The sequence below is a fragment of the Eupeodes corollae genome, chromosome 1, assembly GCF_945859685.1.
Source record: "Eupeodes corollae chromosome 1, idEupCoro1.1, whole genome shotgun sequence".
In the NCBI taxonomy this organism is placed as follows: domain Eukaryota; kingdom Metazoa; phylum Arthropoda; class Insecta; order Diptera; family Syrphidae; genus Eupeodes; species Eupeodes corollae.
Window position 1 is genome coordinate 295881574 of NC_079147.1, and position 14432 is coordinate 295896005.

General features: G+C 32.7%; 1 protein-coding gene across 1 annotated transcript in view; it reads right to left on the minus strand.

The window, feature by feature from the left end:
- Window positions 1-364: 364 nt before the first annotated feature.
- The window catches only part of LOC129940900 (cAMP-dependent protein kinase catalytic subunit 3), a 120507-nt gene continuing 106439 nt past the window's right edge, over window positions 365-14432 (minus strand). Inside the window, exon 8 of the mRNA XM_056049423.1 lies at window positions 365-1278. Within this exon, the coding sequence (XP_055905398.1) occupies window positions 1153-1278 (126 nt within the window). The 3' untranslated portion in view covers window positions 365-1152. The remainder of the gene's footprint in view (window positions 1279-14432) is intronic.

Sequence of the window (14432 nt, forward strand, 5' to 3'; positions counted from 1 at the left end):
TCTCGAGTTGGTCATGAATGTCTGCTTTGCTTTATAACTACTTTCCTAGAGGTATTAATAAATCCAAACTTAAATCTTTTAGAGAATTTATGAGAAATGATTTAATGTGCTGTCAGAAAACACACACAGGTAGAATTGGTTCTCGCAAGTTGATTTGTTTTTTGGAGAACATCATGATTTCCAGTGATTAACAAACAAATTATCTCTGATTCTTCTTTCATCAAAACAAAATCCAGTCTCCCACTGACATTTAAACATTTTTCCTAATCTTAATAAACTCCGCAAGTCTGTTTAAATTTTAATTTAGGATAAGAAGAAAAAAAAGACCATATTTTATAGTTTCAATATCTACAAATCATTAACATAAATTTACTTAAATCTTTATTTTTCCATCTTAAAATAACTAATATCGTATTTTTATCCAATATATGTATGTAGTATGTATAATAATAAATTGTATGAATAACAACAAAATGCAACATGCTACTCAATAAACATTATAATTCATCTAAATTTATGATAATTATCCTCATGAGTTTTTATTTTTATAAATACATACATTTATTTAATAATTTTGATTTTCTAAACATTCATGATTTTCAAATTTAGAAATAACAAAAAACAACTAATCATTTATTAATTCCATCAACAATTTGTTTACACAAAAAATAATGTAAGTACATAAAAATTAGTTCTTTATTTTCTTAAATTTGTATTTCATTAAAAATTCTATCACTTAGAAAATAATATAAAAACAAAACAAAGATCATTTCGCGGATTATAAATTAAACATAATTAAAATATCGTGCGTGGACATTGTTTTAAATAAATAAACTTAACAAAACTTAAACATAAATTTTCTGGCTTAAATTTAAAATAAAATAATATTATTATTCACAAAAGAGGATAGAAAGATGCTGGCGATTTATTATTTTATGACAATGTTGAGAACTGTCTTTTCGAATCCTCTCGTGTCAATAAATCAAAACATGTATATTATTTTTATGTAATATATAAACGTAGGTCCTCCCCCAAAAAACTATACCTCAGGTGCGATCGATCACAAATTTTAATTTTAAATATTTTTGGTTTAACTATTTGTATATATTTATATTTAATAATTTTTAATTTTTTTTCTTTGTAAATATATTTTTAAAAGTCATTAAACAGCTGCATGTCGCTTTGGTCTAAAGCCCTGGCTGGTTTCCAATCCGTTTCGGGGTATTCATCAAAATTACTTGTGTCACCATCGAATGTGACTTCGGGCATTATGGGCGGCTGCAATTAAAAACAAAATACAAAAAATATAATAAATATAAATAAATTTTTTATTTTTGATTTTTAAAAACTAATTAATATTGTTTCTGTTGTTGTTGTTGGTGGTTTTAATTGAAATTGTTATAAAAGATAAATAAACAAAATATGAAGGGTGATAAATAATACGTTTCCTATATTGTTGAAATTTTGGTGTGAAAATTGTTGGCAGACAAAATGTCTGTCATATAAGTTGCAATTAATTGTTTTCCGTAACAATCTATAAATATTTTTTGATTGTATTTAAAATGCATAATATGCTAAAATTTAAATTTAATTAATTTATTTCATCATGATATTTTTAATGATTTTTATTCTTTCTAAAGAGGTGTACAAAAATTAGCTGGTGTTGTGACAGTAGGGGTGAAAATGTCATTTTCATGTTCACATTTTTTCTAAATCTATCTTCAAATTGAAAAGTGCCTGTTTTTGCAATGGTGCGTTTAGCATTCGCCATCATCCAAAAATGACAGCTAAATAAAGCCAAAGCATGTAAATGTATGCGTCAAACTTAATTTTTTTCTTTCATTTCTAAATAGACATGTGCGAAATTTTTAAAATGAGTTTTAACAAGAATGAAGATTGACAGCTCCTTGAATTTTGGCAATGTGCAATGTGGTGGCGTTTGGTTGAATTCAAACGTCATTTTGACGATAGCAACTGGCAGCGATGCAGATTTATTTATTTTTAACCATCAGTGCAGTGAGCGTGACGATAAATTTTAATTTAATAGCCATAAAATTTGCAAAAGTGAATGAAATTCAGTTAATTATTTTGTCAAAACATTCCCACACACAAATAAATAACTATGGGGAGTGGAGCGAGGAAATTATAGTTTTTTTTTAGTTTCGCATCAACAATAACTACTTTTTTGCATCAAACCCTGCCAAATGATATAAACAAACAAATGCAATCTTAAAATGTACTATTGGCATCAAATGACAGATTTTCTTTTCACAAAAAGTAGAGCCTTTTTTTTTGGTATTGTAAAACAATTTATTGGTATTTTAGTGAATGAAACATCATTGAAAATAAATCTATTGTCATTCATTCTTGTATTTGAAAAATAAAAAACAAGCACAATTTTTAAAATTAACGAAATAAACAAAAAAAATTATTAAACTAACATATTAACATTTAACAAGTCCAAGGACTCGTAAATCCTTTGAAAGATACATTTTTTTAGTATTACTTTTCACAACTGAAACCAATTATTGGAATTTTTTGACAGGTTACATGAAGCGATCATTGAATATTTTTACTATTGAAATAAATTTTGTCAATTGAAATCAATTATTTTAGTTAAGGCAAGACCGACAGGTGGAACGATTTTGTTCAGAATTACAAAACCAATAATCAGCTGTTCATTAAAACGATTATATCCTTGAGAATTGTAAAACTCCTTAGCAAATTTGACTTTCTTAATCGCTTTTACATACCGAAAAAAAAAATGTTCCATAATAAAGCCAACCAAGTGTAACTTGCCCCTAAAACTAAAGTGTATTCATATAACTCTACAATGACATACTATGACATAAATGTAAGTGTCATGTTTTGAACTAGTTTCATAGCCCAATTTAAAAATGTTTGTAGCCCAAAATCGGAGCCGAAAAAGTAGCCTAAATAGTAGCTCAATACCAATAAAAAACCAAACATTTCTTATAACTTCAATCACAATTCATTTTTATTAAAAAAAAATATTATAATATATTTTTATATAAAAAACAACGAAAAAAGAGTTATCATCATCGTCACGGGCATTTTTATCACACTGGTACATTGATTGATTAAATTTACTTATCATTTCATTCGAGGATAAAAAATCTTTACAACAAATTTGTTTAACTGTTGCATCAATACGTAAGCGCATAATTGCATCGAGCGATGCTGTAGTCAATCGATTTCTTGGTTTTGTTTTTACACAATTCATGAAAGAAAATGTTCTTTCTACTACAGCGTTGCTCACAGGTAAAGTTTACAATTGTATAACGAAATACGCCAAATCTCCGAAAACTAATTCACCCGAAATGTTTTTTACATTCAGAGCCAACTCTGTCCAAAATTCTTTCAATTTTGTTGGAAATTTAGAGGAAAAAAACGGACTGCAATCGAATAAAGGGAGCTTATTCCATTTTTCTTCCAAATTTTGAATATTTTGTACTGTTTTCTTGCTTTTTGGTATTATCTCCAAGGGTAGATCCTTAAAATTTGGCCGATTTTTATAAAGGCATACATTCGGACTAAAATAACGAATTTTCTTAGATTTGGTACTGTTTCCCACTCTTTTTTGTAAATTTTTCTATACTTTCCCCATTTTCCAATTTTGAGGAAGTCGAATTTATCACAATATTATAATTTTCAGATTTGTTTGCTTGCTGCTTTTTTAATGAAAATTCTGAGAACAACATAGAAACCAAATGTAATAAAAGTGAAGTTCAGTGTTCAGTGAATAAAAAGTGGTGGTAAATTGTGGAATGCATTAATGGTATGTTTAGAGGCAGAAAAGTGATTTATATATAAATCATTGATGTGTACGGAAAATAAAATCGTCAAAGATTAGATTTGGGCTATTAATAGCCCAATTATGATTGGGCTGTCATACTGAAATTTCTGTCGGCAACTTTGGAAAAAAATAGCCCAATTTCCGATAAATAGCCCAATCTGGCAAGCCTGGTAAGTGTCAACCTCGATTAAATGTCAAAATCAATTAGGTTTTAGATTTGTTGCCACAATTTTAAACCTTTTTTGATGCACATTATGGCTGAATCACAAACACGCTTTAACTTCGTCTTCGTTTGCGTTACGGTGGCCCTGTTTCGAGGTTGCTTTGAATGGCATTTCTATTATTTCATCCCTCCAAAGAGCAAATATTTTGTTTGTTGACCTTTTTTTACAGGTGTTGAGCTGCCAGACGAAGCAAATGTATAATTGAACTAGATCTTCCGTTTGGAGTCACATTAAGTTCTTTTCATTACGATTTTCAAACGAAACGTGAGGTCGAAGCTCCATTGTGATAGTATGCATTGAATTCCTATGGCTGAACTCGTAAGCCGAAGCTGAAGCGTGTTTGTGGTTCAGCCATTAAACACCAGAATCAAGAAAAGTGTTTAGAAACTTGTAGGATTGTGGCCCGGAATTATCAGTTAATAAAAATAATACAAAAGTCGATCCCTGTTTTACTACAAGTATTTATGACTTTTTTCACTGATTTTTGATGACTAATCAGTGTGTTTAGGGCCTTTTAGAAGCTAGACCCAAGTTCTTTTAAACGCAATCCTGCATGTTGTGAAGGATAGGGTTTTGCATAGCTTTTTGGGCAGCTGTCTCTTTTAAGATGTTATTTTTTTGACATTTGGTACGCCATTACAAAAATGTTACGATACACTCTTCAAGAACTATTTTTTTCTAAAAAAAAAACTTTTTTAACAAATATTAATTTTTTTTATGCCACATTCGCGTAGTACGCCTAAACAATGAATCTCTGTACTTCATAGTACGGCTTAATTTGGATTTAAACTTATGAGCATTTCTAGAAGAGCAGATATTACGTTTAAATTGTTAAAGGGGAGAAATGATATTTCACAAGAGCATAGGCTTTTAAAATAACGATAAAAAAGAGTGAGGTAAGAAACTTTACGGCGATGTTTGAGTGACGTAATGGGGTTAATGATGTAAATGACACCAATCATTTTAAAAGATCTTCTTTCCAAGAGGCTTTAATAAGTTACTTTAATATCAGCCCAGAGATTGGAGTTATATCTAAGTTTTGGAAGTATATAGGTTTCGTAGATTGTAGAAAGACAAATTTCTTGCATCGTCTCAAGAAACCTAAACATATCATAATTTTCATTGCTGTTCAAAATCTGAAGAGCAGGGTTGTGAGTCTATGAATATGAAAAACTAAAAGTGTTATCGTCAGCTAAACAATTAATTGGAGTAGACGTTGCAGACAAAACGACGCCAGCATTTATGTTATGGGTTTCAGACTTTAATCCGTCAAAAACAACTTAAGTTGAAGGGTTGGAACGGTAGTTTCTAATCCAAAAAGAAGAAATTCATCAAAAGCACGCATTTTTGATAGAAGAACTTGGTGCCAGACTCTATAAAATGCCTTCGAAATATCAAATGCGATAATCATACTTTCTATAAAACGATGTAAGGATTTGTATTTGTAACACTAAAAATATTTAAGTTGGATAAGTTTACAACCATATTAGCATAATAAAGGGTGTTCCAAAATTAACGAAAGATTTGAATTTGCCGCCATTTGTGCAGTGAAGTGTTGGCAACCCTAAAAAAAAGCAATTTGACAGCTAACAGTATAGGGTTATTTAAAATGGAGCGTTACACGACAGAACGACGTGTCTTCATTATTAAAGGATATTTCAAAAATAGTGAAAGCTTGGCGGCTGCAGTTAGAAAATTTTATACAAAATATGGTCGGAATAGTGTTTTAACTTCGTCAACTGTGAAGAGATTAATTGAAAAATTCATGGAGACTGGATCCGTTGGAGACGCCAAACACACTGGTCGTCCAAAAACAAGCCGTTCAAATGTGAATGTCGAAGCAGTGCGTGAGAGTGTTGCTGACAATCCAGATACCTCAATTCGACGTCGTGGGCAAGAATTGCAAATTTCAAGAACCTCTCTACAGCGTATACTCACCAAAGATCTGTGTCTTCATGCTTACAAAATTCAATTAACACAACAATTGAAGCCTAATGACCATGGAAAGAGAAGAGAGTTCGTTGAATGGATTATTGAACATCAACAAATGGACCCTGATTTTTCGAGCAAAATCATCCTAAGTGATGAAGCAAATTTTCATCTTGATGGCTTTGTCAATCGCCAAAATTGCCGCATTTGGGGTTCGGAAAACCCACATGTGACTGTCGAAAAACAAATGCATCCACAACGCGTGACCGTATGGTGTGGATTTTGGGCTGGATGCATAATTGGGCCATATTTTTTTGAAAATGATGCTGGTCAAGCAATGACTGTTACTGGTGCTCGATATCGCGACATGATTACACAGTTCTTTCTGCCAAAATTGGATAATATTGATGTGTCCAATATGTGGTTTTAACAAGATGGTGCCACATGTCATACAGCTTGTGAAACAATTCAATTACTGCATGAGACATTTCCAGGTCGTGTACTCTCTCGTTTCGGTGATCAAAATTGGCCTCCTAAATCGTGTGATTTAACACCATTAGACTTCTTTTTATGGGGTTATTTGAAATCACAAGTCTATGTCAACAAGCCCACAACCACCCGTGCATTAAAGGAGGAGATTCAGCGCTGCATCAACGAAATTCAGCCACATTTATGCAGAATGGTCATGGAAAATTTCAACAAAAGAGTGGGGATGTGCATGCAAAGCCGTGGAGGGCATTTGTCCGATGTGTTATTCAATACATAACCCTATCCTATGTACTTTATGAGTCAATAAAAATATAACTATCAAAAGACTAAAAACGGCGTTTTCTATTTAATTCAAATCTTGCGTTAATTTTGGGACACCCTTTACCAATAGTTACGACGTTAGAGAAAATTTCTTATTGCTTTCCATATAATATACTGTGTGATGATTTCAACTGTAATCTCTTGGATAAGCGTTTAGCTGAAAATTTCCTTAGTGTATTTAAGGCGCTGTATCTGAGTCCGGTTAACTGTTCCACTTTTCAATTCCAAAACTTTAAAAACTTAAACACATCTGACTTTGTGCGTGATTTTGACTGCGTAAAATGGAACTCACTGTACCATATGCAAAATGTAAATGATCAAGTCAGGTTTTTACGGCATAACGTCAATAAGCTTTTTGCGAGGCATGTTCCTATTAAAACCCTTCTTGTTGGGCATACGGCTCCACCTCGGCTGAATAGCGACATCTATGCTCTGATGTCACGACGAGATGCCGCCTACAGTCAATGGAAACGTTAAAAACAGGAGCACAAAAAGTTTACGTCCAAAACGTTGCTACGCCCATTCATTCCCTTACTGGGGAGGAACCAACTGCTACCAGCAGCTCTCTGAGTTTTATAAGAATACAAGAGGAAGACATTGTAGAGGCATTAACATCGATTAAATCTAATGCTACTGGCCTGGACCAAATGGACCATAAGTTCTTGAGACTAATGCTTCCATATATGTATATTGCGCTATATAACCTACATATTTAACAGCATATTGACGACTTCCAAGTTTCCTTTAGGACGGAAGAAGGCTAAGATTATTCCCATACCCAAAAAGGAAACAAGTACTGAAACTGAATTTCGGACGATTGCCATTCTTTCTTTTTTTTTAAGGTGATTGAAAAAAACTATTTTGGAGCAGATCCAAAAATATCTTACAATCAACAACCTGTTAAGTACCTGTCAGTCTGGTTTTCGATTTAAGCGCAGCTGCAAATCCGCCTTACTCTTTATAACTTATCAAATAAGAATGGCATTGGACATTGATCATGTTACATTGCTAACACTGTTACATTATCCAAAGGCTTTTGATACTGTTAACCACTCAATTTTTTGTAGAAAGCTGCGAATAAACTTTAGGTTTTTCTTAGAGTCCTGGAAGTTTATTCTTTCGTATCTCAGCGGAAGGCAACAATGCCAATGGATACTCGTCCACATTTCTCAATGTTTTGAGTGGAGTGCCACAGGGATCTAATCTTGGACCAATCCTCTTCTCACTTTACATAAATGAGTTGACTAGCTGCAAATTGAATGTTGCTTATAACAATATTGCCCGCTATATTTGTAATTTACGTCGTTATGATCACATATTCATTTTTGCGGTAATAAACTTTCGCAAATAATTGATGTTAAATTTCCCTTTATTTATATAAATATGTTAATAGAACTCTTAGATGTATAATTTTTATTCGAATTAATGTAAAGGCTTGCAACACTTTAAAAGACGCATGTCCTACCTTGTAAGCGATTTTTGAAATAAATAATAATATAAAAATAAATACAAATACAAAAATATTCTTACGAAAGCCGAAAGCTGTTTTATCGGTCATTCAGAAGCTTTCGTTCAAGATATTTCTTAAGCTGGTAATTAATCAACGATACCATGACCTTAGAAAGAAGGAACGTTAGTGCTATTGGTCGAAAATTTGCGGAACAAATGCTGTTTTCCAACTACACCTATTAACATTGGGAAAGTGAATAATTGAAATAAAATTCTGTCTACGAATTTGTGCATTTATTTATATTGAGGACATTTCTTTTTATTTCAATGCGTGGTGTCTTGAAAAAATAAGAAAATTGGACGCTTCTAAATTTCGTCCCCATATTGTCATCGTTCTCTGTTTTCCTTTTCTAAAATAACTATGCTGTAACCATATCCATTAATATGAACCTCATCTTAACTGCTTTGATATATTTCCTTTATAACCTGACAGAAATAGATAACTAATTAAGAACCCTCTGCAATTAATTCTTGTTTATTACTTGGGTACTTATATCGGTTCAATTAGCTCACATAAGTTCTCATTACAAAATATGGCCTTGAATCTTAATTCTACCCCATAGACCGCATACTCCATGGCTTTCCTATACATAAAAGTGTAGGGTGTACTCAAGCCAGCAAACATTTAACCTCACATCAGGTGGTCTACAGTAAAAGTATTCGAATTGGCACCTTTAACATTTAACGCCGCCCAACAGGTGGTCAATTGCCACACTCTTTAATAACCCACAACTTATTTTTTATTTTTTTACTGTTGGATTTTCAAAATTAATATGTTGATGGTTCTGAGCCAATCTTATTTTTCAACAAGCCTCGAGCATCACCTCCACCCTTCTCTTACGTTCTGAGTTCATGGTATAAATTTAGAACGATTATGCGATGATAATTTTTTAATACTTTTACCAATCGTCTATCCTTCCCCTCAATCACCCACCCCTCCCTTCAAAAACACACGGAAAACTACGTAATCGGCTGTCGAGATTTTCTGCAGGTTTTTCCTTTTTGAAAATAAAAATATATAATTCTTTCATTTTCATTAAAACTGTTTATAATATAAATAAAATAAATTCAATGGACAGCCAAAATCAGCAACAAGAGCAAGCGGAAGGTGGGAAAAATAAAAATCTAATAAAATAAAAAGAAAATTTATTATAATTTTCCAACTTGGCTATTTTTCAATCAATTTTTGAGCGTTCACCACCGCAAATAAGAATAAAACGTTATAAGAAAGAAAATTCGTTTTCAAATTGCAGCCTTGACGTTTTTCTTTTCAAAAAAAAGAAAAAAAAAACGACGGACAGGCAGACTTGCCGTGGCGCAGCGTAGGTTGAAAATCAGTTTAGTTCAGTTATGTTTACGAATAGGTGGCAGGTGCCGACCGTGCCGGCCACCTTACGTCTCAAATACGTTAGCGCAAAAAAAACATCACGCTTCTGATTTTGTTTTTAACGTGATTTTAAAACAGTTTTGAATATTGTGGTTTTTCTTCAGATTTTTGAAAATATTTTGAAAAGCGTCGTGTTTTTTGTAGTCTTTTTGTATTAAAAAAAAGATATTGTTTGTGGTTCTTAGGAAATTATTAGGTATAATTTTTAAAATTTGTATTTTAAAAAATTTATTGAGTTTTCTATTGTTTAGACCGTTTTGATGGGTTTAAAAATTGACGGGGAAGTTATTTCCTTTGAGTGATTTAGAATTATGGCTTATTTTCTGGGAAGATTTATTAATTTGCTGACAGCTAAAATATTTTATTTCAAAACACAAAATATTCAAATAATTCTAAGTACCTACATAAATGTTATGTTATGTTCTTGTTAAGTTTTTTGAATGTTGTAGATGTCGAATTTTTTTTTTTCTGATTCAGCACGAAGGCATAATCTATAATTTTAATGTTTGATATTTTAATTGACATGACACGACAACTGACAACTATTTATTTTATAATATTAAAAAAAATTAGATTTTCAAAATGAGAAAAAATATGATTTGTGTTTTAAGAGAAACTGTTGATATTTTTAATTTTTAAAACATTTATGAAAAACATGTATCTCATATTATAGACAAATTTGTGTGTTTTGAAAATAAGGCAAAAAAAATCTGTTACTTTTGTGTGCATCACTGACTTTTTAAAAAAACACATGTTTTTGTATATTTTTGTTGTCAAGTTGTCAATTTAAATGTTTGATATTTTCAAAAACATGAATGTTTTATTGTTCAAACAATACTTTTTGAATATTTCCAATATTAATATGAAGCATCTCATCATGGTCTTACGTCATTAGACTTCACTTTTTGTAGTCATTTAATGACACTTTTAATTGACAGTTCACAAATTGCTTGCATTTTGTTTGATGTTTTTAAACTACAAAAAATTTTCCAAATTTTAGATTTGTAGATTTGTATACTAAGCAGGCACTCAAATAGTTTTGGGGACTTTTTATATCAAAAACACAATGCGAAGCATTAGAAAATAAAGAAAGGGCTCTAAAGGAGGTACTGCTTTAGATCGCTACTGCGAAGGAAGGAGTTGAAAATCATTTAACATTCCTGTAGTACGGTTAAAGAATGAATCTCTATAGTTGACAGTACAACTGAAGGTTGGCATGAGGGTACAATAATTCGAGATTTGTTAGAGGCACCAGTATTATGGTTTAATTGTTAAGGGGTGGAATCGAAGTGTATACTTTATTCGAATATTTAACAAGAAAAAAGTGAGGAGACAAGATATAGCTCTGAGGAACACCAGTCTTGATGCTATCTATTACGAATTGTATTTAAAGCTCTGAATGTTTTTTTGTAATCTAAATAAGGAAAAAATTCTAATGCTAAACTCTAATGCTTTCCCCAAATCGTTTTTAAGATTTTTCCACTATTCGGTGAGATAAACCGTGGGCGTATTGCTTCGAAAGCCGTACACATTTGTATGTTTTTTGAACTGTGCATTAAGAAAAAAATATTTAAAAGAATGAGTTTTGTTCTAAAGCGAAGTGAAATAAAGAGTTTCATCTTATATATAAAAATGAATCGTAAAATGTGTTGGTCATCGCATAACTCAACAACGGCTGGACCATTTGGCCAATTCTTTTTTTTTTAAATGTTCGTTGAAGTTCAAGGATAGTTTTTACGGCGAGGAAAATTCCTATAACTGGTGAAAAAACCATAAAAACAGCCCTTTTTTTCTTACTAAAACGTAGTCAGCTTAAAGAACTTGACTTCAAATCATATCAAATTAAAAAAAAATAAAAAAAAAAAATAAATAAAAAAGTGTTGACGTCTATTTACTGTTGTTGTTCTTGGATTTTCTGTTACCTTATCTACTGAGTTTGCTTTTTTCAACTGATAAATGGCTGAAACAAATTCGTATATCGTGTTTTGTGCAGAGTGTTAGTGTTTAGTGACAAAATAATTTATATTTGATATCCCTCCTATAAGACGAATCAATTTAGGTAGAAAAATCCGAACTGCTACAAAACATATTTAAATTGATTGTTTGGGATGAATTTACGATGGCACATATAAAATCTTTGGAGGCCTTGGACAGAACCTTAAGAGATCTACGAAGCAATAATATCTTGTTTGGTGGTGCAATGATTTTGTTAGTAGGAGATTTTCGTCAAACATTGTCAGTGATTCCACGATCAACGTCAGCTGATGAAATCAACGCATGTCTAAAGTCCTCCAATTTGTGAAAACATTCAAAGTGATTCATTTAAGCAATATGCGTGTCGAGTTGCAAAATGACCAATCTGGAAACATATTCTCTAAACAACTCATTGACATTGGTAATGGCAAATTTCCTATTTCCTGGCTTCATTAACTTTTTAAAGTTTTTGTCAGTTAACGCAATTAAAAGACGAACTTATTTAAAAGATGTTTCCAGGCATTTCTCAAAATTACGGAAACCATGATTGGTTGAGCGATCGAGCTATATTGGCTGCAAAAAAAACATTGATGTAAATAAATGGAATTTCAAAATTCAAGAACAAATTACAGGCGAATCGAGGATATATAAATCAGTTGATTCGGCTACTGGCCAAGATGATGTGGTCAACTATCCAGCGACATTTTTAAACTAGCTGGATTTGCCAGGATTGCCACCTCACAATCTTCAAATAAAGGTTGGATCAATAGTTATAACGTTGTTGCAGTTTTAAGTGCAGCTTGCTTTTGGTATGACCATAAAAAAGTCCCAGGGACAATCATTAAGTGTTTGTGGTATACCAAGTAATCAAACAAAAAATATCGTATATCACAAAGCACTATAATGATAATAAAACTGATTTCTGTTAATAATAAATTATGATTGACATGATTAACAATAAAACGATTACTTTTAAATCCTAATATATGTTTTATTTAATAATTTTGTATTCACAACGCCCTATCACCATTGTGACTGTCTGTTCAGGAGAATGTTTAGAGACGACTCTAAAATACGCAGGAACAAAAACTGCCGCTTAACAAATTTTTACGACAGGACGAAGTCTGTCGGGTCCGCTAGTTAAAAATAAAAGAAATCGAATGGATTCCTTAAAAGTATGTAATATTTAGGTTCGACTTTAACAAGTCTACCATCTATCTGCGTTGCTTTTGCTAAGTTTTTTTGAGCCAAATTATATTAATTCTAGTAATGTCACTAACGCCTATTTTTGCCAGTCAAATAATCTTAACATAGGTTTTTTTTTTATAATAAGCGCACACAACGGATAACTGCCCTTATTATGTAGACGCAGTGTGAGCACTAGGAAGGGGAGAGAGGGGTTGAAAGGAGGTGTCGGTGTACATTGGTTTTGAATTCCTGAATATTGCAATAGCTGGGAAAGACAAAGTGTGGCAAGGCATTCCACATTCGCATAGTACGGCTAAAGAACGAATCTCTGTACTTGACAGTACGACCGAAGTTGGGCTCGAGGGTATATTGATGAGCATTCCTAGAAGCGCGAGTATTACGGTTGAAATGTTTAAGGGGAGGAATGCAGCTGGCTATTTCTTTAGAGCATAAACCATTAAAATAATGGTAAAAGAGGGTGAGACATTATTTTTTATTATGATGGTAATATCACCAATCAATTTAAATGCTCTACGTTCAATACTATCCAATAGGCTTAAGTAAGTTGCAGGAGCACCAGCCCAGATATGGGAGTTATACTCAAGCTTTGGACGTATATAAGTCTTGTAAATAACAGCCAGATTAGAGGGGGAGAAAAACTTCTTCCATCGCCTAAGGAAACCCAAACATCTTGCGGCATTTTTGGCGACATCGCGTATATGATCATTCCACAAAAGGTGGTTGGTGGTACACATACCGAGAATATCGAGATGTTCAGTTTCCTCGATGCAAGTGCCATTTATGGATAATGGCAGGGGGTATATTTCGCTTTAACGATACAAGACAGCATTGCGTTTTCGAAGCATTAAATTCCACGCGGTTTCTTATTCCCCATTGTACAATTCTGTTTAGGTCGGAATTTAATGAGCTTATCATATTTTGTCGTTGCAGAGCCTGGGGCACACCAGCATTTATTTTGTGGTTTTCGGACTTGAACCCATCTAATACAACTTGTATTGAATGATTCGAAAGGTAATTACTAATCCAATGAAGTAGGGATTCATGAAAACCGAAAGCACGCATTTTCGATAAGAGAGCCTGATGCCAAACCCTATCAAATGCTTTTGAAATATCTAGTGCAATAATCTTACTTTCTCCAAAGCTATGTAAAGATTTGTTCCACTGTTCGGTGAGATGAACCATGAGATCACCAGTGGACCTATTGCTACGAAAGCCATACTGTCGGTCATTAAGAAGCTTCCGTTCTTCAAGATATTTCTTGAGCTGATAATTAATCAGCGTTTCCATGACCTTGGAAAGAAGGGACGTAAGTGCAATCGGTCGATAATTAGACGGTGAGGAAGATTCGCCTTTTATGGGAATACGCTGGACAAATGCAGTTTTCCATCCGCTCGGAACGAGACCTGAGGAGTAGGACAGATGAAAAAGTTTACGCAGTGGTTTTGCCAGCGATGAAGAACACCTCTTCAGAACAATAGCGGGGATACCATCCAGACCAGCAGATTTATGTATGTTAAGATCTTTTAGGACTCTCGCTTCAGTACGAGTGCGAAAAAAGGTTTGCTCATAGAAT